At 53.7% G+C, this 24,424-nt stretch overlaps 1 protein-coding gene across 1 annotated transcript in view; it reads left to right on the top strand.

The window, feature by feature from the left end:
• Window positions 1-2,498: 2,498 nt before the first annotated feature.
• The window catches only part of LOC309596910 (fer-1-like protein 4), a gene marked incomplete at its 5' end in the record, with an annotated part of 38,190 nt that continues 16,264 nt past the window's right edge, over window positions 2,499-24,424 (top strand). The window contains 27 exons of the mRNA XM_082325674.1: window positions 2,499-2,577; window positions 2,708-2,763; window positions 3,543-3,631; window positions 5,754-5,853; window positions 7,165-7,256; window positions 7,868-7,909; window positions 8,020-8,187; window positions 8,479-8,539; window positions 9,811-9,942; window positions 10,105-10,167; window positions 11,194-11,278; window positions 11,554-11,713; window positions 11,930-12,113; window positions 12,909-13,095; window positions 13,307-13,671; window positions 14,321-14,429; window positions 15,171-15,369; window positions 16,133-16,253; window positions 16,881-16,981; window positions 17,544-17,631; window positions 18,925-19,041; window positions 20,522-20,674; window positions 20,924-21,107; window positions 21,671-21,795; window positions 22,202-22,336; window positions 23,542-23,715; window positions 23,959-24,075. Coding sequence (XP_082181800.1) covers window positions 2,499-2,577; window positions 2,708-2,763; window positions 3,543-3,631; window positions 5,754-5,853; window positions 7,165-7,256; window positions 7,868-7,909; window positions 8,020-8,187; window positions 8,479-8,539; window positions 9,811-9,942; window positions 10,105-10,167; window positions 11,194-11,278; window positions 11,554-11,713; window positions 11,930-12,113; window positions 12,909-13,095; window positions 13,307-13,671; window positions 14,321-14,429; window positions 15,171-15,369; window positions 16,133-16,253; window positions 16,881-16,981; window positions 17,544-17,631; window positions 18,925-19,041; window positions 20,522-20,674; window positions 20,924-21,107; window positions 21,671-21,795; window positions 22,202-22,336; window positions 23,542-23,715; window positions 23,959-24,075 — 3,486 coding nt within the window. The remainder of the gene's footprint in view (window positions 2,578-2,707; window positions 2,764-3,542; window positions 3,632-5,753; window positions 5,854-7,164; window positions 7,257-7,867; window positions 7,910-8,019; window positions 8,188-8,478; window positions 8,540-9,810; window positions 9,943-10,104; window positions 10,168-11,193; window positions 11,279-11,553; window positions 11,714-11,929; window positions 12,114-12,908; window positions 13,096-13,306; window positions 13,672-14,320; window positions 14,430-15,170; window positions 15,370-16,132; window positions 16,254-16,880; window positions 16,982-17,543; window positions 17,632-18,924; window positions 19,042-20,521; window positions 20,675-20,923; window positions 21,108-21,670; window positions 21,796-22,201; window positions 22,337-23,541; window positions 23,716-23,958; window positions 24,076-24,424) is intronic.

Raw genomic sequence — 24,424 nt, 5'->3', positions numbered from 1 at the left:
TGGCTGAAATGTGAATGAGCAAAGGGACTTGAGAACAAGAGCTGCATGGGTGTGGGCTCAGGTGAAAAGCCATGGGAGGGCCAAGCTTGGAAGCTGCTGAACTGGGATGGCACATTTTTGTCTGTTTTCTCTCATCCTTGACTCTCCCCAGGGCTCCTAGTTTTAGAGGCAGTGAAGATGGCTGCTGGGCACTTCGGTGAGAGAGAGGCTGGGAGGTATGTCTCCTGCCTTGTGCTGCCCTGGGTGTAGCTGGAATGCAGATTTACGGCATGGTTGTCACTTCGAGTAGACGAGAGCTCAGGTTTTCTTCCTCGGGAGAATGTGCTGTTCTCGCCCAGTGCCGGTGTGCGCTCTCCACTGTCCTGGATCACGCTCTCACTTTATCTCCATGGCAGGCATGGGGAACACCTCGGAAGTCTCTTTACCCTGGCCTTGGCTGAGATTGAGCAAGCACCCTGGTACTTGTGGTCCCCAAAGGTATTTCAGCCTTGGAGCTTTGTATAAATCGAAAGCAATTGCACATGGGAGCTCATCAGGGAGGGTTCCTCTTGCTTCTAGGACACCTGGCAATAAATACCGTTGACATTTCATGCCAGACAATGCCATGCTACCTGACAGAGCTCCCTCCTCGAGGGGAGATAATGCTGCATCCCCCTTCTTTGCCCAGACAGCTTGTTGGGCTAAGGGTCCTCCTTGGGGTCTAAAATGTTTGGTTCTCCCAGGGACTGTTTCACCAAAACTGAGGCACTGTCTTTAGGTGAATGCAAGTGATGGGACTGTTCCAGGTGTTTGAGGAAGCCACACAAACTCCCCTGGGAGATGGCTTTCGATCAGCTTTGAGCAAATACTGCATCAGTGCATCAGTGGCACATTTTGGTGGTCTGAATGTCTCAGTAAATGCCTAAATTGCACCCCTTGCCCCCCTCCAGCCATGACTGGGTGTGGGGTCAGTGCACTGAGCTTTCTGTGCTACCCTAAACTGATCAGCTCCCTTGTTTGGGTTCACAAAAGTGGTGCTGAATGATGCCAGCCTGCTATGTTTTGTTGCTGCACTGTGAAGTGGCATCCTCCCCACTGCAGCTTGTTTCCACCGCCAATGCCACCACTTCCCTGGCGCTCCAGGAAACTCTTGTGTAAGAAGGAGATAAGGGAATAACCGCAGGACTTGCTTCGAAGCAGTCTGGCATTGCACAGGCATGATTCACTCCTCAGTGTTTGTGGAGCTGGATTAGCTGCCCTGGCCTGCTGCAAGGAGCCCTGTACTGTGTGCATAGATGCAGGTGTTGGGTGCTGGGTGCTGAGTGGGAGAGCCAGGTCCCCAGGAGGAAGAAATGCTTTCCAAATCCTGCTGAGCTCATGATTGTACAATTGCTTTAATCTGCCCTTAAATCTGTGCTCTAGAAGGGCTCCAGCATCTCTCATTTACCAGTTCTCATGCAGGTAAGGTGAGCTGGATCAGGCCAAGCTGGTGAGCGCAGCTGTGAGCACAGCCGGTTCCTGGCATGATGTGCTCCAGGTCTCCCTCCCTGCTGCGAGGGGCTGGTGCCAGCCCCTGCGGAGCAGCTGGAGCTCCTACCCCACCATGTGTGGATTTCAGTGTTCATCTCTGTCCTGCAGAGAGCTGGCACCCGGGCTGCAGCCTCCGTCCCCAGGAAGTGCTCTGGCATCTGACCTACACCCGCTTAGCTCCGCTGGCCCCTTGAGTTACTGTGCTCCCGTGCGGGGTAGGCGGAAGGTGAGTGGGGGCTGCTGAGCACCTGAGCGCAGTTTTTTCCCGTCAGGGGAGCCCAGCCCTCCTAATCAGAAGGCCGCGAGCCAGCCCGCTGGCTTCCCTTCCCCACCCTCCCTCTGTTTGCTTTGGAGGGCGGGTTTTGACCACAGAAGACGTGATTTTGTGCTGGAGAAGCTGCAGGGCTGGGAGAGAGCAGAGCCGTGTTCCTGTCCTCGCCCCCGCGTTCGGGCCGGCGTCTTTCGGAAGCCCCTGTCCCCGCGCAGGGCATCAGTCCTGCCCTGAAGCGTGTCCGCTGGGGGCTCTTCCCTTCGCCTTCCTTTCCCAGCCCTGGGAAGGGAGAGCGCCCAGCACTGTGCTACCCGGATCCCTGTCCCCAGCGGGCCTGTGCGTCAGTGCTGCCCCAGGGCGCGCAGGGACGGCGCCGTCGGGGTCTGGCCGCTGCGGGGCACAGGGCAGACATCAGCGGAGCGCCTCCCCGACCCCCCCGTGGCCGGGTGCTCCCCTCTGCCCGGACTGGGCCGGGGCCCCGGAGGGCTCAGGCCGGTCGCCCCGCAGGAGCCATCCCCTGCCCAGAGCCAGCCCGGTGCCGCAGGGCTGAGGAAGGCAGAGCAGCCGGGGCTGCTTCCCCGTGTCCTTCGGCGGGGGCTGTCAGGCCCGTAGGGCGCCGGGGCGGGGAGCGGGCGGCCGAACCGGCCGGGCGAGCCGAGGCTGAGTCACTCCGGGCGGAGCGGGGCCGAGCGGGGCAGCGCTGCCCGCCACCGGCTCCATGGCGCTCAGCGTCGGCGTCCGCCGCCTCTCCCGGCTGCCGGGCCATGGCGAGCGGCAGGTGCAGCTCAGCTTCCGAGGTGGGCGCCGGCCATGCGGGGCGGGAGGGAGGGTAGGAGGGAGGGAGCACGGGGTCTTGCCTTCCCCGTGGCGGGCGGGCCGCGTCGCGATGCCCCGCTGGCACCTCACGCCTCCCCTCTCCTTCTCAAGGCTTCACCCAGAAGACGAGGAAGATCCACTGCGGCCCGGAGGCCGTCTTCGGGGAGGTGAGGACAAACCGGCGGGGCGTGCAGAGCACGGGGGCTCCTCTGCAGGTGTCATCCATTGGACAGAGAGGGGACACGGTGGTGTCTTGGTCAATGCCTCGTGGGGCAGGAGGGGGTAACGGGGGGAGCAGGGACAGGGGCTGGGCCGGGAAGTGTTCCTCCTAGTGCCCATCTTCACCGTCAGGTCCCTGAAGCCTGTAAAAGCCCGGCCATACTGGGCTGGTGGGTGGTTCTCGTCTCCCATCCCATCTGGACGCCTCTGTGCCGCCTGGGGCAAGGAGAGAAGGATTGGGGGACAGGAGGGACCTTTCCCTCTTGCAGACCGCAAGGCAGCCAGCCAGTTTGGGTGTCAGGTGAATCACAGCCTCAGGGTGCAGCTTTGTGACATGCCTTAGCCTGATGGCTCCCTGCTTGGGGTGATCTCTTCTCTCCAAGTACTTCTGTACTTTCCCATGCCCCATCTCAGCCCACAATCTGCCAGCTCAGGGACCTCAGCAGGCACAAGCATCCTCCTCTTTCCAGGGTGATGATGCTCTGGCTTCTTTAGCAGCCGGCCTGTGGCTCTGTGCCACTGGAGCGGCTCTCATTCCCCTCCCCATCCTTCCTCCATTCTCAGCTGCAGGGTCTGCCGTGGCCAGCGGGAAAGTAACTTCCCACCGTAGCAGGTTTTAGTCGTGCTCATTGCATGTCACCTTGCAGAGGAGACCAATCAGCCGCCAAACATAGGAAAGTGTGGCTGGAAATGAATTATCATCTCTTCCTGCTCTGTTTGTTTGTAGATCTTCCACTGGCCTCACTACGGGAAGCTCGTCATGGGAGAGATGCTATCCATTAAGGTTTACAACTGCAGCAAGGTTTTCAGCAACAGGTAGGTCCTTTGGTTGTTGAGGTGACCAGCAGAGGTGGGGGAAGAGACATATTGGGCTTTAAATTTTCTACTGGGAGTAGAAAATATTTATTGGAAATTTGATGGAAGGAAGATGAGCAGGATACAAGTTATAGAAGAGGGATGGAGCTGGTTGTTGTAGTGGGGCAGCAGTATTAAGTTAAATAAGGGGAATGATTCAGTTGCGCTAGCAGTAACAAAGACTACCTAAGGATCCAGATCAGACCCCCAGGTGGGACAAAGGTAAAATAGGGCCCTAAAAAATAAGAGTTACAAGGGCAGGACTTGCAGCAGAGTGGGGACCTGCTCTCACCTTGTAGATCCATGTGGTGACTGTGACCATCCTGCACCCAAATTCAACATGCCTATCAGTAGGGAAAAGCCCTGAGCCTGTGGTAGTATGGTTTAACCTTTAAAAAAGATAGCAATTTAAATTTAAAGGATCAGCCAGAATTTAAAATGCTTCTAGGTGGCACAGGCACAATACTGTGAACTCAGCAGCTATTCTAGCAGTTGTAAAACACTTCAGGGAAACCCAAGAGTAGACGTGACAGATTGAGTAGTGGTGGTGGAACAAGCGAGGGAGCAGAAGCATGTCCTTCCAGGATATGTGAAACATGAGGATGCAGGGAAGGGTGCCAGCTCTGATAAGCAAAATGTAAGAACTGAAGGAAAATCAACAGGAGCAACTTTCTAGAGGCAGCTAATAATACAAGCCTTTTCAAAGCCATCACAAGCCTGCCAGAGAGGGTGTGGAGGAAACAGATGAGTATAGCACATGTGAGATACTTAAAGATAAAGCCAGAGCAGAAAATGTGGCTGAACTTCATGTCACTGTTTACTGGATGCTTTCCTTATGGGAGCTGGATCAGAGGAATTGTCTCTGATTGAAATGTCAATAGAAACGGCTGTAGGACAAATAGGTAAAACAAACAGTAACAAATCACCAGGACCTGATGGTGCTGAGAAAAGAAGTCTAATGGGAAATTATTGGACTGGCACTGGCAGCATCTATCCATGCACGTCTGCTGCTGGGGAGTAGAGTAATGGCAGGCGACAGACATTACAGTTTAAAAGCAGTTGGTCAGCACACTGGAATGATCAAAAATAAGTAGAAGGAGCGTGTGGAAGGACAGAAGGGAAAAAATTGTTATGCTACTCTATCGATCTGTGGTCTCTGGACTTAAGCATGTGCAGCCTTTCTGTGGCAGCAGCACTGAGCTGGAAAAGCTGGAGAGGAGGCGGATGAGCAGAGAGACTCCTTCCTCGGGGTAGGAGACTAGACAGGCTCTGCGTCTCGGAGAAGAGGGAGGTGAGAGGGGATACGAGAGATCAGCAGCTCGCAGCTGAAATGGAGGTGACTGGGGAATGATTCCTCCTGTTTTGGTCCCAGGCGGGCAGTGAAACGCTCTGATGGTGGTTTCCAACAGGGAGCTCTGCTTCACATGGGGCTTAGCTTGGCTGCCAGCAGAGCTGTCATGGGGAGATGGAGGCCAACGTACAAACAGGCTCCAGACAGCAGTAACACAAGGTGGGGTTAGGAGCAGCTGAATGCAACCCCATGTGTGTTACTGCTGCTCACAGCGAGCCAGATGACCCTTCCCCAGGGAGAAGCCCCTTTGGAGTGGGTAAATTTTGGCCTGACTTGCTGCGGACATCCCTGCGGTCACGGCTTTATGTCCTATTTCTGTATTTCCTTGTGTGGAGCTTCTGCTTCCCAGTTTTGTATGGGAAGAGTCACCCCAGCTCCGCCGCGTGCCCAAACACAGGCTGGCTCCTGTGAAGCCCAGCTCTGCCAGAGGGGAGAGCTCCCTCACACTCAGTGGGACTGGATCTGCACAAGCCTTTAACCATTGATGGCAGCTCAGTTGCAAGCAGCTGCCTGGGCATGACTGGGATGGAGGCACGACCTGCTGCAGGGTCAGTGGCTCTCAGATATTTTGGCTGCCGGACTCCCTAAGGAAAGTGCTGCAGCAGTTTGCTGTCTTCACTGCAGCTCGGAGGGGCTGTGAGCAGGAGAGCGGAGAACCTGGTACTCTCTTCCCCTGGGATGTAGGCACTGATGCTACGTACGGTATTGCTGCAGCCTCTGATTTTGTTCCAGGCTTCTCGGTACCCTTGTCCTCAGCCTTCAGCACCTGATGACATCCGGGAGACTGATCCTCCGCGAGGCCCTCGTTGACAGGAACCACAGAGTCACCAATGTAAGTCCTCCATGGGCAGCCTGGCCATCAGCAATCAGGAATGCTTTGTGCGAAACCTTGTGTGGTGCTTCCCAGGTGGATTTGAGGCTGAGGGGGAATCCAAGGTGCTGCTTGGAGCCTGGGAGCACTGTGGCATTTGTGCCCTCTCTGCACAGGGGGGCAGCCACTTCATACTCATCAAGTGGTTCTAGGAGCAATAAGATACAGTGGGATACAGAAATAGGGCAGGCAAGACTGGATGCTCATCCAAGAGCAGCCTGAGACCCTCTCCCTCAGCTCAGCTGGGAAGAGACACATCTCCAAGGGAGAGAGGCTATTTCAACCACTGCTCCTTTAGCAAAGTGGGAACAAAGCCCTTCCTGCTATTCCAAGTCCTGTTCTTCTCTGGGACTTGAGTTATTTGCACCCCTTTTTTCTCCTGGTGGTTTGAAGGGTTTTTTTTCAGAGCCTCAGCTATTCACCCAGCTTTATCTCAGGCTTCTGCATCCATCCAACCTTTGCTGCTGTCTTTCCCAGCCACTGTACTACCGCTTTCTTGGGCTGTACTTCTCCTCCCAGAAACGTGTGTTTTCCAAGGACTGAGCTATGAACCCAGATTGTACATCCCATTCAGCCTACTGAGAAGTGGCCACCTCCATGGCTGTGATTTTGGCCTCTGCTGGGAAATTCTTGTGTGTTTGTGTTGGTTTGAAATCAGGCTGGTCACCTGCAGACCAAGTGTTTTCATATCTGTGCTGGCTGTGCTGATACCCAACATGCCCGGTACTTCTCTGGCTGTCCTTCTTCGTCACTAACACTAAGTCGATGTCTCTTGTGATGCAGACTCTGGGTGTGCTTATGGCGTCTGTGGTGTTTTACACGAAGCTGTCATGCCTGGGGATGCTCTGACAGCTGTCTCGTGCCTCCCACAGAGAGACTGCTCCAACCTGCTCCAACCTGCTCCAACCCCTGCACGTTAGTTTGCTCTGCTGCAGGTGTCTCCGTGCTTTCCTTGTCAAAAGTGCCCCAAGATGGCTCTCAGGGGCTTCTCCGTGGTATATTTTAGATTTGGAAACTTGAGCCAGCTTTTATTCAGTGAATCCTGGAGTTTGGGAAGCTGTAGGGGAGGGAGTTTGGTTAGCTCTAGCTTGTTGATGGAGGCAGACGAGGAAAGTATGGTATAAATAGGCTTCTTGTGGGGTTGTGCCCTTCCTCTCCACAAGCATCTCACTTCTTTTTTTTCTTCCATGCTCCCCTTCCCCTTTTCTGTGACATTTCTACAGTTGCTTTGTGACTGCCAAGCTCTCAGGCAGTTTTGTTTTCTGTTTGTAGATCTACATTGAGTTGGATTTGCGCTACCAGCCTCCAGATGGCTCAGCTGGGACCTGGGCTGAAGAGGACTTTGTCTGTCAGATGAAAGACAGGTACTGAAATCCTGGGAGGAGCAAATTTCTGGGCAGCTTGTACAGCTGCCTTTGCCAGTGGCAGCCTTTGGGATGCAATCCAGCTTCATTTACTCTCCACCTCTGGCCAGGCTAGTGCATCTCTGCTCTACAGCAGCAATAAGTGAGCAGGGATCTTAGAAAGAAAATACCTTGTGTTCAACAAAGAGCCCGTGACTGCAACAACCCACTGCACCCTGGGAGTCCTTTCAGACTTGAGAGCATTTCTTCAGCCCTCCTGGCTGACTGGGAGCAAGACACTGTGGCTGCAAAGTTGCAGAGAGCATGGCTTTGGACTGTAGCAACCCCAGGCATCCTGCACACAGGTGGTGCCCAAAGCCAGGAGAGATGCAGGTGTCTGGGCAGATAGGATGACAGGCAGCAGCAAGGTCTGGGGAGTGTCGCTTCTGGAGTGCCAGAGGCAAAGCAGGAGGCACACAGGGTGCACAGTGGAAAAGCATCGCTTAGGAGGATGCTCGTGTCCCTGACAAGAGCCAAGCAGGAGCATGACTGTGGCACTGTTACTTAAATGGATCAGTGAACAGCTGCAACACGCTTGTTTTTTTTCAGCAAAGCATCTGTTTTTCTTACAGTTTGGAGTTAATCATCCGCAATCCTGGATTTGAGCACCTGGAGTAAGTAGCCCTACTTAAGTGTATTAGCTCACCCTCCTGGGAGGAGGAGAGCGCACAACCCGCTCATCAGGACTGAGGATGTGGCATGTGATGTGGCGGGGGGTTTGTAGGGCAGCCGAGGGGCTGAGAGCGAGTGAACTGGACAGGAGGGCCGCCGCGCTGGGCAGGAAGCTGGCGAGAGGCCTGGAGACTGATGAAGAAGAGGAAGAGGAGGAGGAAGATTTCTATGATGTGTCCGAGATGGAGATATCGGGCATTGTCTTCAGCCCTGTGAAGAGGTATCTGTGGTGTGCTCTTCTCTCTTGCCCCTACTTGGGCACTGGGGTGGAAAGTGCCAGCTCACGGGGTGATTTCTGGGGGAATCCTGCATCTCTTGGCATTCTGCTTCTGAAGGATGTCAGAGACCTTCAACCTCTAATGGCCCCAAACAGGGACTGTTGGGGATCTGCTCCTTCCAAGGGCAAGGATCCATTGTTTGCCAGGGTTTGCATTGCCCCCCTTGGTGGGGGGGCTTGCTCAGGTCCATGTAGATGAAGAGACCTGCTCACCGGGATTGTTTTTCTGTGCAGCCGCTCCAGACTTTGCTCCGCACGGGACCTCTTTGCCACCCCAACCCCACAGAGCTTCCAGGTACTGCAGCATTGGGTGCGCATCCTTACAGCTGCCTCTGGCCCCCCAGCCAGTCTGTCACTGCCTTGCTGCAGGCTTGGGCTTCTCTAGTTGCCCCGTACCCTGGTGAGGCCTCTAGCATGAAGATGCCTTCTTGCTTTGTGTGGCTTCCTTGGGCAAGGTGTGAGATTCTCTGAACGAACTGCACCCACGAGTGCTGGCTCCAACATCAGTCAGCCCAGAGCAGAATTTCTTTTCAGGCCATGTAGTTAGCTATGGATGTACAGGAGAAGGGAATCAGCCTGACAGCCACATGTGCCACTGCAAAACACTCCTGAGCAGAGCTTTGGAGAGCACCCAGGCAGGGCTGGTGCCTGCCAGCTTCCCCAGGGCCTTGCCTGGACCCCCAGGGACATCTGTGGGACATGGCTGGGGGTGGAGGGCTGCTGCAGAGGCTTTCTTGGAGATGCCAGGAGGCTAGTATGAAGCTGTGGCTCTAGCCGATGCTCTGACATCAGGTTTATTTGAAACCACTGTGAAGTTTGGAAGTGGAGTTCAGTCCCATCTTTTGCCCTGCAGATTTCAGGGCAGGTCTCCCAGCCTGGCTAGGCGTTTAAATCCTTTCCTGGTTCTAAGTAAACATGGACTCTCATTTGGGTCTCCTGCCTTTCAGGGCTGGGTCCTATCCACCAAGCAGGAAGATTTTGTGGGGGGTGGAATTTCCTACCATCCTTTTCTTGAAGCTGTTTTTCTTCACCTTAACAACTGCCTAGTTGCTTGTACTGAGAGCAAACATGAGAACATTTCTCCCATGTCTTAGACCCACAACCAGTTGCAACAAATGAGACAGCCACCTTCCAGTCTTTCCAATGGTGTCCATCTCAGTAGGATTCAAAGAGAAATATTGACAGAAGATACAAAGAGCATCTTCTCCAAGATGCTCTGTGGACCCCACCATGTAGGAGCAGTGGGTTTGCATCCCCTTGGGATCAAGGACTGAGTGGGGACAGTGCCGCTGCTGGGACAGTGCCACTGGGGAGGCTGCTCTTGTCAAAGGGGATTTAACACTTCGTTTCCTTGCTTGTCTGAAAGAAACAAATATCTCAAATACCATTTTGGTTTGTCCTGGCTATAGCAGATTTCAGCAGCCATGCTCTTGCCTGCCCCAAGCATCCACCCCTGTGGCGAGAGGGCCCTGCACATTTGTGCACTGGTATTGCCAAAACAAACTCAAGATGGAGCTAGAAACGAGGAGAGTGCTGATCCAAGGGTTTTCTCCTACATTTTCTTAGGTTGGGATTAATATCATTGAAGCACAGAAGCTGGTGGGGGTGAACATTAACCCCTTCGTGGTAGTCAAGGTTGGAGAGGAGAAGAGGCACACAGCGACACAGAAGTCAACAAACTGCCCCTTCTACAATGAAGTATGTGATATGGACAGAGGCTGTGTCCTTGGCCTACCAGTGTTCCAAGTGGCTGAGGCCATTCTTGCAGGGGATGTTTGGGATGCAGCTGCTCTCAGGCAGAAGCACTTGTGGGGCCATGTTGGGAGCCCCAGGCTCAGCTGTCTTGCTCTTCTCTTTCAGTATTTTTTGTTCGAATTCCATGAGCCAAAGGACATTTTATTCCACAGACTCATAGAGATCTCGGTAAGTATGTCCTCCTCTGTATCCTTTGTTGGTAACTGATACAGCCCAGTGCTTCTGGATGTGGACGCTGGAAGTGATGGGCAAATCAAGGGTACCAGTACCAGGCAGGTTTTCCAGCCAGAGGCATCTGCCCTGCAGAGAGGCCAAAGGACCTTCCTGCAGACACAGTGGGGCAGAGACCCAGCCCCACTCTGAGCCAGCACTGGGCAGTGCTGCCTTCCCACCTCCTCTGTGTCAGGTTTTCTCTACATCCAGTGACTGAAGTGGGGCCTCTGGGGCATTTTCTTGCCCGTTGCCTTGCTGCCCTGCTGTTTTGGGGGCGATTCCTTGCTGCCCCTTACCCTGGAGCCTCATCCTGCAGGTTGTGGAGGTAAATGACTGGTGTGAGGGGAGCTCAGCAGTGATTTGTGCTTGTAGAAAAGCCCAGGCAGGCAGAGAGCAGTCTTCAAAAATCCCCTGGCCCAAAGCTCAGGGGCTTCTCCAAGACATGGGACTTTTCTGAAGATAGCTAAACCCAGCCAGCATCTCCTTTGCCACACAATCTCCAGCGCTTTCCCTGTGAAAGGCTGCACGTCTCTTCTGCTGGTGTGGGTTCAGCAAGCACTGATCAAGGCTTGGGTTTTGGGAGAGACACTAGCCTGGGGGGGGAATGGCTCTGCCATGACCCAGCAGGATATGGACATAGGATCCCTTGTGGGAAAGCAGGTCTGGCCTTGGTCTGTCGTAGGGGTTTGGCTCATCTGAGGCTGACAGAAGAAGCTGAATTGGTTGCACGTGAATTTGCCTTGGCCCAGGTTTGACTGAGGGCTATGGGCTGGTGGGCTTTGTAGGAACGGTTGGGTAGGAATGGGTTTGTCCCAGGGCTAGTTCAGATGGGTCAATGTGTATGAGGAGCTTGCAACCGCTGCCTGAGCTGTGTGTTGGAACAGGCATCTCCTAGCAGTCCTGTCCTCCTCAGAGGTGTCTGGATGTGTCACCTGGCTGCCCACATCTCCTGGTGCTCAGGGGGATTTGTGCTGTCTACAGGTTTTTCACTCAAAGAAGATACCATTCCTGGGAACATGCATAGGAACGTTTAAGATGGATGTTGTGACGGTGTACAGCCAGCCAGGTATGACCAACTGCACTGTGTACCTGCTCCCTGACCCCGGCTTTGTCTGAAACTGATGTTTCCTTCATGCTCTGCTGGGTCTGGTGAGCGCCCTGTCTTTAAAGCACTTAGTTCACATGAGGACCAGCACTTGCTTCTCCTCCCAGCTGTCTGAGGGCTGGTGACACCTCCTGCACCTTCAGAGGCAGGGTCAGGGCAATCTTTGTGCACACATAGTTGGGATGTGAAATGGTAACCTGGGCTCTTCGCAGGGAACTCCTTCCCTTCCCTCTCAGATCACAGGTTTTTCCAGAAGTGGGCTGTTATCAGTGACCCCACGGACACCCGGTCAGGTGTGAAAGGCTTTGTGAAGTGCAACATCTCTGTCACTGCACGTGGGGATGTTGTGGGCTCCCTTCCCACCTCCTCCAGCAGCCGGGATGAGGATATTGAAAGGTAAGTGCAGTGCAGTCTTGCATGGCCCTGGCGAAAACAGTCATGTGTCTCTTCACACTACCTTTTTTGCCCCATTTTTCCCCCTTCTGAAGGGGAAAGACCCAGGGAAAGAGACCTGTGGTGGAGCAGGATCCAAACCTTCTGCAGTCAGGGCATTTCCCAGCATCATGTTTCCTGAGCTCCAGGAGAGAGCCAGAACATGAATTTGTCTTTCAGGAACCTGCTGCTGCCTAAGAGAGTCCCTGCAGAGAGACCGTGGGCCAGGGTCTGCATCAAGCTGTATCGTGCTGAGGGCCTGCCCAGCATGAGTGCGGGCATCATGGGTGGTTTCTCCAAGATCATAGGGGATAAAAAAGTCTTTATTGACCCATACGTGCAGGTCTCGTTCTGCGGGCAGCAGGTAAGTCTGCCAGGGGGTCTGCGTGGGGCCAGGCTGATCCTCCCTTGGCTGTGCAGCAGTATGCACTGGGCTGATGCTGCCAGGAGCCTTCATGGGACACAGCAATCCCACCAGAGAGAGGCTGGGAGAGCCCAAGTCTTGCTGTCTTTGGCAGTGGCCTGAGCTGTGTGGCTGTGGATGTGTGGTGTCTGGATGAGAAGGCTCTTATGGGACTTTTGTCTCTGCAGAGAGCTGCACAGGGGACAGCCCCAGTCCTGAGCACAGCCACTGGCTGAGCTACAGGCTGTGCAGGCAGAGATTTCATATCCCTAAATGTAGGGAGAGGGTCAAATAAATCCTGGAGCAGAAGTCCTCTGTGGCAGGCTGGACTCAGCCTGACACCCTTGGGAGAGTTTACTGAGCTAGTGGCCCTTTTCCTGCACCTAAGGCCAGGGTTTCTGGTCCTGTGATATCCATTAAGATGAGAATCAGTCCCTGGGCAGCCTGGTGTGCCTGGGGGTGCTCCCAGGGGACCCTGTAACACCTCTGGGTCTGGTGGTGCTGCCTACTTGCTTCCAGTGTTCCCCTTGGCTGTGCAGAGCACGGCCAGAGCCGTGGGACAGCCCTGCCTTGATGAAGCACAGAGAGCAATTGATGGGATAGTGGCAGGAGCAGGGACACTGCCACGTCCAGAGCTTGCCCAGCACTGTCTGCAGGTGGGACAGGAGGACATGCTACTTCCAGAGAGGCTCTGTGGCATCCCTTGCTCTGGCCACTGACTGGGACTGTGTGGCTTTCACACTTTCTCCTTCCCAGGGGGAAACGTCGGTGGAGACCAACACCACCGAGCCTGAGTGGAACGAGCAGATCAGCTTCATTGAGATGTTCCCGCCTCTGGCCAGGAAGATAAAAGTCCAGGTGCTGGATGATGCTAACATTGGTGACGTGGCCATCGCTACACACTACATTGACCTGCAGCAGATCTCAGACCCTGGCAGGAATGGTGAGGCCTGGCACAGCTGCCCCTGGGGCAGGGTGTCCTGGGCAGCCCCATGCCATGCACCCTCTGCTCGGGCATGGTGGTCTCCTGGAGGTGGGAAGCAGGAATGGCCAAAGCATGCTCACATCCCTGTGTCCTGGGCTGTCTTCTTGGGGGAAGATCTCTCTGCAGCAGCACCCTGTGGTGTAATTAGACCCTGTCCCTGTCGCTGCAGGCTTTAACCCCATGTTTGGCCCAGCCTGGGTGAACCTGTATGGCTCGCCCCAGAACTCAGCTCTGCGGGACATCCACAAGGACCTCAACGAGGGCGTGGGCGAGGGGATCTTCTACCGCGGGCGCATCCTTATGGCCATCACGGTGGAGATCTTCAGCAGCCCCAGCATGGCAGAGAGGAAGCTTGGGGACAAGACGAAAGGTGCCCTAAGCAAACTGAAGCTGAAGAAGAAAAGTAAGAAATCCAAAGAGAAAGCCAAAGAACTGAGCCGGCTGCCAGGAGAGGAGGACGCTGGGGGCTCTCAGGAAGTCGAGCAGCCCGGGGAGGTCACTGTGGAGGTGGAAGAGCTTCATCCACTCCCTGAGGTGAGTCCTGCCATGCTGGTGTGGCTGACCCACGCCAGCCCGCAGCATGCACAGGCCTGATGGGGAGGAGGCAGTGGGATCATTTCATGGTGTAACAGTGCTGGAGCAAACCCAGCCTGCCCATTGCTGGGCCATCCAGAGCGCTCTCAGCCTCTGCAAGGGCTGAGGCCACACCTGCAGCCACAAAACTGCCTCCCACGTTAAGGCTGGAGCATCCCCACATGTGCTGCCTTCCTGGCACAGGGAGGACTCTCACGTGGGTGTTATTCCCAGGGCACAGCTGCCAGCATGTACTTTTTCTCCCCTGGAGCCAGGGAGCTGTTAGCTGGCTCTGGGTCTCCACTTGGTCTGGGAAAGGCAGGCAAGATGCAGCTGTGTTGGTACAGTAGCCATCCCTTAGCCTGCAAACCTGGTCAGTGGCTTCACGCAAGCATCAGCCAAAGCCCTGGCTCTGCACCAACCTCCCAGGATTTCCGAGAAAACTTGTCTTGCGTCTGGCAGCCCAGAAGTGGTGACCTCAGCAGCGTCCCACTGATGTCTCTTGGGAGGGCTGGCAGGCACTGGCCGTGCCCTGGTGCTCTCTGAATTTCTGCTGAGGCAGTGTTTTGGCATACAAGGCACTCAGGCTGATTTCTGTCTCCTTGCTCAGAATGCGTTGGGGAAGAAGGAGAAATTCCTTCTCTTCGCTGCCTTCTTTGAAGCCGCTATGATGGACTCATCTCTCAGCTCCAAGCCTGTCAGCTTTGAAGTCTCTATAGGTGGGTATTCCCCAGGGCCCCATGTCCAGAAACGATGGGAACAGTGCAAATCTGCCTCTGACAGCTCAAGTCAGCACTGTGGTCCTAAGGTGCCAGCCCTTGTACAGCTCATGCCTCCGAAACAGGAACTCAGGAAGGGCAGGGGATGAGGCCAGGGAGTGTTCACAGTGCTTTAATTACCTTAAAAGTGTGGACGCCCTCCTATGGGATTGAAGATTTGCAGTATTTGTCTGAACTGCCTGTTTGGGGAGAGTCGTTGAAGCTCTCTAGGGAAGTGGGGGTGAAAAGAGGTAGAAGGGTTTGAGAGCAAGAAGGGGAAGCTGGGATACTGGGGTTGGCCATGTGGTGCTGAGGGGCTGTGACAGCGGGTGATGAGGAAACAATAGTAGGAGAGCAGGTCCAAGCTCCTACCTGCTAAGCTGGATGCTGGTAAGCCTTCCTGAGTGACTGCTGCTGACCCCAGTGTAGGGATGTAGATGGCAGTTAGCAGGCACTTGGTGGAGCTGGTGGAACTTGAAGGCATACACAAGGACTTCCTTGCAATTGCCTGGGTCCTGTCAGACCCTCTGCTTGTCCATGTGATGCTCTGATGGTTGGATGCTACTGAACTGCTAGTTCCAAAAGCACTGCATGCCCATATGCTTCTCTTGGCAGGATGATTGCACTCTGATTTTGCAAGCTAGTAAACTTGTTTAACAGTGATCCCACTTATCTGTTTACTGTTTAATGCTTAACTTCAAGGAAACTATGGCAAAGCTGAAGAGGTGGTGACCAAAGCGTGGAGAAAAGTGGAAAAGGGAGAAGTGAAAGAAGAAAAGCAGCCTTTGCTGGACCCTGGTTCAGATGGTGAGCTGGATGTTGAAGTCCTGGCCCCAGCTTCAGCAGCACTGAACAAGTCAGTGACGAAGAGCCAGAGACCGGAGCCCATGGAGTATGACAGGTGAGTCTTCTTCGTCCTTCTTTCCCACCTGCCCAGGTCCTGCCCCAGCTTCCCAGGTTGGTTATTCCAGATGTTATTAGAGGTCTGCTCAGCAATGCGACTCCTATGCAGGTGTTTCTCCTTTTTGCAACCCTGCAGCTTGCCATGGCCTAGCTGGCTGCCATTGCCCATTAACCCTACAGGCCCTATGGTGTCTGCTTGATGTGTGCAGGTGGCCAAGGACAGGGTCCCAGGGAAACTATTACCCATCAAGAACAACAGTCCCTTTTCTAGTTAACAAGCAGCATCCTAAGGGCTTGATTCCAGTGAGGAGGAAGGAGAGGAGTAATCTGGAAAATGCTGTCCTATGTTGGACAGGCGAGACACATACACAAGCTCTTCTGATGATATGTTTCCTCTGGGAATGCTGCCTAGTTTGTCCCAGAGGCCTGGCAATGTCTTGGTGTTTGCATTGTGAGCCCTGTGCCTGCTACTACTCAGTCCCACAACAGCAAGAAATCTTGGCAGCTCTTGTCAGCCGCATTTGTCTGGGCATGTGCTGCTCTCTCTGCTAGAAACCCTGTGCACTAGTTTGGGATGGCAAAGGGCAGATCCAGCAGTTTGCATCCATGTCTGTGGTGCAGGGCCCAAAACAGCCGGTTCTCTGCGAGGAGGACAGAGCCCAGACGCTGCTCCCTGCACTGCGTGCACAAGCACTGCATTGTGACATAGCATGTGCTTTCTGCAAACAGCAGCCGTAACCTCCTGTGCCTGCTGCCCTTAGGTCATACAGCTACCTGCCCATGATGCATGAGAAACCCTGCGTGTACGTGTGGAGCTACTGGGAGGATCACACCTGGAGACTCTGCATTTCCAACTGGATTGTCAAGCTGGCAGAGCGCCTGGTAGCATGTTCAGGGTGTCTGTGGCACGGTCCTTCCTGGTGTGCTTTCCTTGTAGCATATGCAGTTGCTCTGTGAGACATTTGCCTTAAACATCCTCACCCCCCATGCGAGTCCATGTCTCTTGCAGGGCTCAGTCCCACCTGCTCTTTAGGCATGTGGGGTAGCTGTACCACAGTCTGGTGGTGTCTCCTGATGGTGTGAGTGACACTATGTCTGTGACAAAAAGCTCCTCTGCTGCCGCTCCTTAGCTGCGTGTGCACTGGGGAGATGCTGCTGCAAGCAGACTCTCAGCCTTAGGCTGTCATCAGCAGGGTGCAGTCTCTGCCCAGGGCCTTGTCTTTCCCTTTTGGGCTTAGAAATCTGAAAGTGGAGCTTGCCAGTGTGTTTCAGTGGCTGCTCAAGGACTGAGACACAAGGTGTTGTAACAACCAGTGTTAAGGTTATCCCCAGGCTCCAGAGTCCCTGGCAGCACAGCGCTGACCGGCAGCACAGCACTGATCTGCAGCACTCTCACGATCCTCAGCTCCACAGAAGGGCACAAGCCATTTGTGGCAAAAATCCTTGCAATGTTTCACTCTGACCCCGCAGCTAGGTACAAGCTCCCTGAACATTGTGCTTTCCCCATAGGAGCAGGGGCTGGATGATGTGGAGAAGCTGATGAGAAGGCCAAAGGCTAAAGCAGAAGAGCGGCTTCGAGAGGTGCTGGAGGAATTTGTAGCTGGATGCAGGTTAGCATGTCCCTGATTTCCTAAGGTTTCTTGTTTTCAGGTTAGGAGGTTGTATCATGTTCTGCCTGGGCTGTGCGCAGCCTGATCTCTTGTCCTCTTGAGGTGGATGAGCGGAAGGAAACCAGGATGACCTGGGGCTCTTCAAGCTTGGAGAGGAGACCCCAGTCCTGGGAAGCACAGGGGTCACAGACTGCAGCCTCGATGTTCCTGGACTTCTGGGTGTTTCCTAAATGTTAGGATGTTTCCTTCACTCTGCTCAATCATGCAGACAAGAGACTAGTGTTTCAATCACTGTGACTGCCCAGTGGGGTCTGGTACGCACTTCAGTCCCCAGCCTTGTGATGGAGACAGTAGAGAGGGAGCTTCAGGTGCTGAGCAATCCCCAGCGTACCTTTGGAAACAAAAAGCTTGCAGAAGAGAGGGCATTGCAGAGAGGGGGGTTTCTGATGCATCTGGATTAGTACCAGGGATTTGGAGCTTGTGCCCCTGCTGTTTGAGCTGAGCTCTGCTTGCTGGGTGCAAGGGACCCAGCAAAGAGCCTGTGTTGCTTTTCTCATTGCAGACAATATTCGCTCAACACAGAGAGAAAAACAATGGCACATCCAAACAACCTTGACAGATGTCGGATGAAATACCTGATGCGCAACATCGTAAGCTGTGGGGCTTAGTGGTGGTGGTGGGAGCCCTTGCGACCCCCAGTCTGGAGGATGCTTCTGGAGGCCCAGCTAGAACTGATGCTAAGAAAGAAACCTGGGGCTAAGACTCCTGGTATCAGTCATAGGCTTTTACTGCAGCATCTCCCACTTCTGCTCAGAGCAATACAACTTCCAGCACAGGGAACAGAGGCAGGGACTGGCCATGGCTGCCTCCAGTTTTATGCAGATGCTGTGCCCTGACACCATCCATCCTCTCCTGTGGGGCACGTCTGGCTGAGCACATACATGTTGCTGCCCAGTAGGTTGCTGGAAGCCTTTTGGTGCAGGCTATTCCTGCAGACAGTTTTGGGGGAGCTCACTGAGACCCACTGCCCCCGGAAACTCAGCCCATAGGCTGGGTACCCATCCAGCAGATCTACAACAGCCATCCATCTACCTGTCCCTGGAGAGGGCAACATCTAGGCACTCATAATCCTGCAGACAAGGCCAGCTAGCTGAATGAGAGCCCTCCATCACAACACAGCAGAGCATGGCTGTAGTCATAGTCCCCATCAGACTACAAAGCTTTGAAAGGCTGACCAAAATGCAATGACAGCAGCAGGAAATAAAATTTAGACATGTCTGGATCCCGGATTCCTTCCCTCTGCCTCCCTGTACATCATCACCTCAGCTATGGTGAAGGTACTCTGGTAAGTCTGAGACTCTCTTTCAGAGAGAACCAGCCCAAGAGATGAGTTTTCTGGCCTTATCAGTCTATACTGGGTTTACACCCTGAATTCCTTCTGGATTTCATTATTAGTTTTGGTTCATCACAAAGTCTCTGCTCAGATGTGTACACTGTCAACTAAAGAACATGAAAGCCCAGCCCTGTCTTCCAGTTTCCTACGTCTTTGTATTCCCATACTTCTGTGGCCCCAAGTCACTCCTTGTGCAAAGCCTCCCCCAGGCACTATCTGGAGCCTTAGACCACCAGCTTCTGAAATGTTTATTCCTTATACATCTTTCTGCCCCAAATGATGCTCATGGACTTCTGTTACCTGCTGGTATTGGCAGAGCTGATCTCTGGAGTCTCCAGTTCTTGGCACCCTTCACTAAATGGCTTGCAACAGGTTCATGGAGGTTTTCTCTCAGCAGCTGGGGAGCGAGCCATGGTGGAGGTCAGGGTGTGATGGGGCAGGATGGGTGCGATCAGCACACGGGTGCTTCCTTGCAGAGCCCCTGTGAGGGGTACCAGTGTGGCGTGCCTGGATCACAGCTGGGCATGTGACAGCCATGCTCTCTGTTCAGATCCTGTATGCAAAGCAGGGGCTCCGCATGAGGCGGCGGCTGACTCGAGCCAATGTCAAGGAGAAGGTTAAGGAGACAAGGAGGGTCCTGACAAAGCTACGCTTCATGGCTAAAGAGGTATGCTTCATGGCTAAAGAGCTGCTCCCAAGGCACCCTGTTTCTGAGCAGGAGAGGGCATGGGCAAGGAGAGGGTGCTGGGCTGGCTGCCGGGGCTCTTGCTAGCCTAAGTTGGGGCTTTTTCCCTGCTGTCTTTCCTTGCTATGTAAAATCCCAAGTTCCAGCTGCTGGAAGTTACCATATTTCATGTAACGGCTCTTATGAGGAATTAAGTTTGGCAGCTTTGCAGGGCGGTTGGTGACAGAGCAGGGGTCGAAGCAGCTCAGCGGTGGGTTGGAGGCAGAGCTGGGCCAGCTCCAGGCCACCTGGGCCTCCCTGCCCTCTCTGCCCAGCCAGTCCGAGGCCATGCCTGCAGTGGGGCTGCAGGCAGTCTGCCTGGGAAAACAGCCTTGCCTGTGCTGCCTGCACTCCCACCAGGGACTGGCCTTGGACACTTTCTGCAAATTCAAACTTGCCTTGAAATAAGGTCTCTCATCCATAGTAGAGACTCCATTTTCAGAGTTTCACTAAGTAACTCCAGCAAATGAGTGTGTTTGTGTAGTGTAAACCAGAATGCAATGTTTGCTGGAGTTAGTTGGACAGATGTTGCAGTTTGGAGACATCTTTTGCTAAGTGAAGTCAAATAATTTTCACATCTTTAGCTATGTGAGGGTAGACTTTAGCATGACCAAGATGTCACCCCTCGCACAACCAGGAGGAGAAGCTGTCCTCAGGCTCCAGCCTCACAGGCTGGCTGCAGCTGATCCCCCAGACAGAGAGGAACCTCCTCCCATTTAGCTCCCTGTGATTGGGTGGGAATGTTGCTGTCTCTGCAGAGTCAGCCCTGCACATACACTTGCCACTTTTAGTCCCTGCTTGGAGGCTGGCAGTCTTGGTTCGGATCAGTAATAAATTGCTTCAGCTACTTGTGTACTGAAAAATTGCAAGTACAAGTACCCAGTACAAGTGCAAACACTAAGGGCAGGGAAACCAAGATGAGGAAGAGAACTTAAATTAGAGTTTAAAAGAAGTTATTGCTTCCGTCTGTGCATTTGCTTTATTCCAAGTCCTGCTCTCAACCCAAACTGCAGCTTTATGCTGGGCACTCATGTTGCTGGGGTGCCAGCTAATGTGGTTCCTTCCCATGGATCAGCACTTGGGCTTCTGTCAAAGGTGTGGGGTAAAATGCCACTTCGCCAGTCTCGTGGGGGCTTCCTCTTCCCGACATGGCATGGGGTTGAGTGCATCCTGCTGGTGTTCACAATGAAAAACAAGGCGGATCACAGAACCCTCCAAGAAACCTGCAGAGCCATATTGCAGGGCTGAGACTTTCAGAAGCACGTGCCCAACATTAGGCCTTTCATTTGCTTCTGGATCTCCAAAGCACCGTGCAGCCAGCAGTCCCTCCTGCGAGGAGACGAAGCTTTCACCATGTCTGTGGAGGGAGGACAAGATATGTGCTGTTACTCTGCTGTGATGTTCCTCTCTTTCCTCCCTCCAGCCCCAGTGCACCCTCCCTGATGTCCTTGTCTGGATGCTCAGCAACAACAGGCGTGTGGCATATGCAAGAGTTCCTGCACAGAACATCCTCTATTCAGTAGTTGAAGAGGAGAAAGGCAAGGACTGTGCGAAGATCCAGACTGTCTTTATGAAGGTAGGGTTTATACCAAAACAGTGTGCTCTCACTTGCTTCATGCTGCTTCTCTCTCCTTGCTTCCAGCCCTCCTTCCTGAAATCCTGGAGTTCACAAGGAAACACAGATCTGGCTCCACCACTGCCTTTTGCCTCTGCCAATGTGGTGTTCTGTCTCCTGTGCTCTGTGGTCACTGGCTGATGGTGATCATCTTGGTCTGAAGGGGGCAAGGCTGAGATGGAAAACCTGCTAAACCTCCTGTGCTTTCAGGTCCCTCACTTACACACTGGTGAGATCTTTGCCAAACTGGAAATCTACCTGTGGCTTGGGGTAACCAAATATGCGAAGAACTGTTTGGCGGAGCTGCCTGAAGAGTTCAAGTACCTCTCTGAGAGTGGACAGGAGATAGCCCAGTTCTCAGCGTACAATCCTCCCAGCCGGCTCAGCAGGGATGGTGAGTGCAGATGCCATTTTTCCATGGCTTAACTGTGAGTAGGAGAGCAGAGGGGTGTGAGTTCCTGCCCCATGGTCAGTGTCCAAGGAATAGGACCTGATCTATCATCTCCATGTCCTCTCCAAGGCATGACTGAGACAGGCAAGTCCAGTTTGCTCTCATGAGGACGTGTTTGCACACCCACAGCTGGAGCAGCAGGCAGGACATGTGCTTTGTAGGCACTGAATGTGCTGCCAAACTGGCAATGGACATGAGGTCTGCCCCTTTGCTGAGCCTGGTAGCACTCCCCCACACAGCAGATGCTCACAGCAGATCGCTGCACATTTCACATGTCATGTCCTTCCCAGAGCTGTCTGGGGAGCCCACTGAGCTTGTCTTGCTTGGCCAAACTTTTTGAGATGTGCTGACCTTCTGAGAACCATGGTGAGTGCCCCTAGAAGTGGTACCTATTCCTTGCAGGATGTGCCCACTCCTACCTGGCTGGCCCTCTTCTTCGTGCATTTTTTGGCCTCACACAGTGCTGTATTGGGGAACTGGGACATCTCTTCTCTTTTTCTTACCAGATTTCAGCTATTTCCAGCTCCGAGCCCATTTGTATCAGGCTCAAGGGATCCTCCCTGCAGATGACAATGGCCTTTCAGATCCATTTGCAAGAGTGGTGTTTTCGACTCATTGCCAGACCACCAGGGTGAGACCACTTAAACTCTTGCCTCTGCCTTCTTGGGGACTTGGAGAGAAAAAAATCATCATGTCCTCACTGACATGTTGAAGGCCAGTGCTGTGGCAGTCCTCCTGGAAATTTTGTAACTTCAGGCACGAGGTATTTGTGTGCTCTGAGTGGTGTGACTATGTTCAGGGAACATTTGACAAAACATATATATCATTGAGCATGGTCTCAAAGGTTGATTGGCATGTGCTAGTTGGCCCCAAGTGCTGATTTCACACTTCTACCATCTCGCCTCCTGCCAGGCGCCAGCTGCGTGCAGCTGCGTGGGAGAGGGGATCAGTCCATGCTTCCTCACTCTTTTTACAAAGTGCATGTTGTTTGTCTTCACTGGCTGTGGTACGCTGAGGCCTCCTGTCTCTGTCTGCAGATGCTGGAGGAGACACTGAGTCCCATGTGGAATGAGCTGCTTCTGTTTGACCAGCTCATTATTGATGGGAAAAAAGAAGAGTTGAAAACAGAGACCCCCATTGTTATAATCAACCTTTTCAGCCACAATAAATTTGTAAGTATGGCCATGCTGCCCTCCTGCTATTGTTTCCAGGACAGGGAGGGCAGAGGAGCTCTGTATGGGTGCTGCGAGCAGGCACTTAGGAGCCACATCTCTGTTTGGTTTCCATGACTCAGCTTGATCCTGGTCCACTGGTGGCAGTGAGTCCTGGGGGCTGTGGCTGAGGTTGAGACTTTCTGCAGACTTCTTCTATGAGCTGGGGTGAAGCTGCTGGCTGCAGTGTGCATATGGCTCAGAAATGACCTGAGCTGGGGCCTGATGAGTGCTCAGTGGATCCGGGATCTCTCCTCTTTGGAGAAACACTGTGCTTCTCCCAGCTGCCTGCCCCTCTTCCTCAGCAGGGTCACGTTGCAGAGGGCTCGTAGCCAGGGGGAGACGATGTAGCTCTTAGGGCTCTTCCTTCCCCTCTGTCCCCCAGGTGTTGTCTTCCATCCCTCCTCAGTCCTCCCTTTTCTCTCTTCATTAGTACTTTGAAGTCTCACTCCTCTCCTGAGGCCTCTTTGTTATCATAAGGGGAATGGCACCGGATTCTCCTGTGTAGCTCAGCAGCTTTCCTGGGTCCGTTTCCTGGGTCCCAGTATAAGACAGACACTGACATACTGGAGTTGGAGCACAGAACAGAGTGAGGAGAGGTGGAGAGCTGAGTATATTCAGCCTGGAGAAGATGAGGCAAAGGCAGTGTCTTATTGCTGCCTGTAGCTGCCTGATGGGAGAGAGTAAAAAAGGTGGAGTCAGTCTTCTCTTGGAGGTACCCAGGGGCAGGATGACAGGCAATGGACATAAGTTGGAACAAGAGAAAAATCCAACTTGATATAAGGAAGCAATTTTCACCCAGAGGGAGTTCAAATGCTGGGCCTGGAGCTCAGAGAGCTTGTGAGATCTCCATCTTTGGAGACATTCAAACCCTGGCTGGAGGAGACTCTGAGCAACCTGATCTAGCTTTGATGTCGCCTGGTGCATGGTCCCAGGCCGTTTGTCCAGTTCTGCCTGGAGATGGGTTGGGAGTTAAGAGGAGCTACTGCAGGCATGTCTCATCTGCTCCTAGCTCTGGATAGAGCAGAGGAAATCAAAGCAGAGGATGGCAAGGATGGAAGAGTGGTCTTGTGCTGTCCCAGATTGGCTCAAATTCGTGGTGTTTTTTTCTCTGAGGTGGTGAGATAACACAGGGATGCTTTGACCCATTCCTCCCTTTCCTGTAGGGCTCCCCCAAGTTCCTTGGCCAGGCCTTTGCTGTCCCGCAGGTGAAGCTGGTTGATGAGCTGTACACCAAACCTGCCCTGCAGTTCTTCGATTTCTACAAAGGCACCAAAGCAGCGGGAGAGCTCATTGCCACTTTTGAGTTGATTGAGCTGGATTACAGTGGCTATTTGGAGGTAATGGGCTTGTAGGAAGCTGCACGTGGTTGCCAACTGTCTGGGGAGAGCTGTGTGGGTGAGGAGCTGTTTGCATGGGGCCTACCAGAGGATTCCCTCTTGAAAGCCACATCTGGCTTTCAATGGAAGGGAGGCTTCAGGGACAGAGCCTGTGAGCATGGATCAAGAGGGGAGGGAGAGGGGGCATGGCATGGAGTGGAAATGGCTTTCATCGCTTGGTGTACCCTGGCTCCACCTGTTCAGCCATCAGTGCCCAAGGACGTGGAGCCCAAGGAGCCCAACTACCTGGGAGACCCCCGTGATGGACGGTTCATCATCCCTGAGGGCATCCGCCCAGTGCTGAAGGAGTTTCGCATAGAGGTGTGCTGCCTTCTACTGGGCTGGCTCCCCACCAGGCTGCCCCAAGCAGACAGCACAGCTGGTCTGTGCAGAGGGCAGGGCTTGGGGAGGGAGATGGGTTTGGAGCTCAAATGTGCCTCTGAGGCCTGAGCAGATGCCAGAAATGCAGGCACTTGACATGAGGGAGAAATCATCTCAGCAGTTTAACAGCCAGAGCTGTTGGGTGGCTGAGTTGGGAGAGTGGCCTCATGCCTCTCTTGGGGTCTGTGTCCTGCGAGGTGAGGGGGGTGGCAGCACCGGGCAGGGTTGCAGGCTATGTGGCCATGCCATGCCTGGCATGTCTCAAGCAGCCCAGCTGCTTTGTGTTGTG

This window comes from Platalea leucorodia (assembly GCF_965183815.1).
Source record: "Platalea leucorodia genome assembly, chromosome: 13".
Lineage (NCBI taxonomy): Eukaryota > Metazoa > Chordata > Aves > Pelecaniformes > Threskiornithidae > Platalea > Platalea leucorodia.
This window is presented reverse-complemented; position numbering and strand designations above follow the sequence as displayed.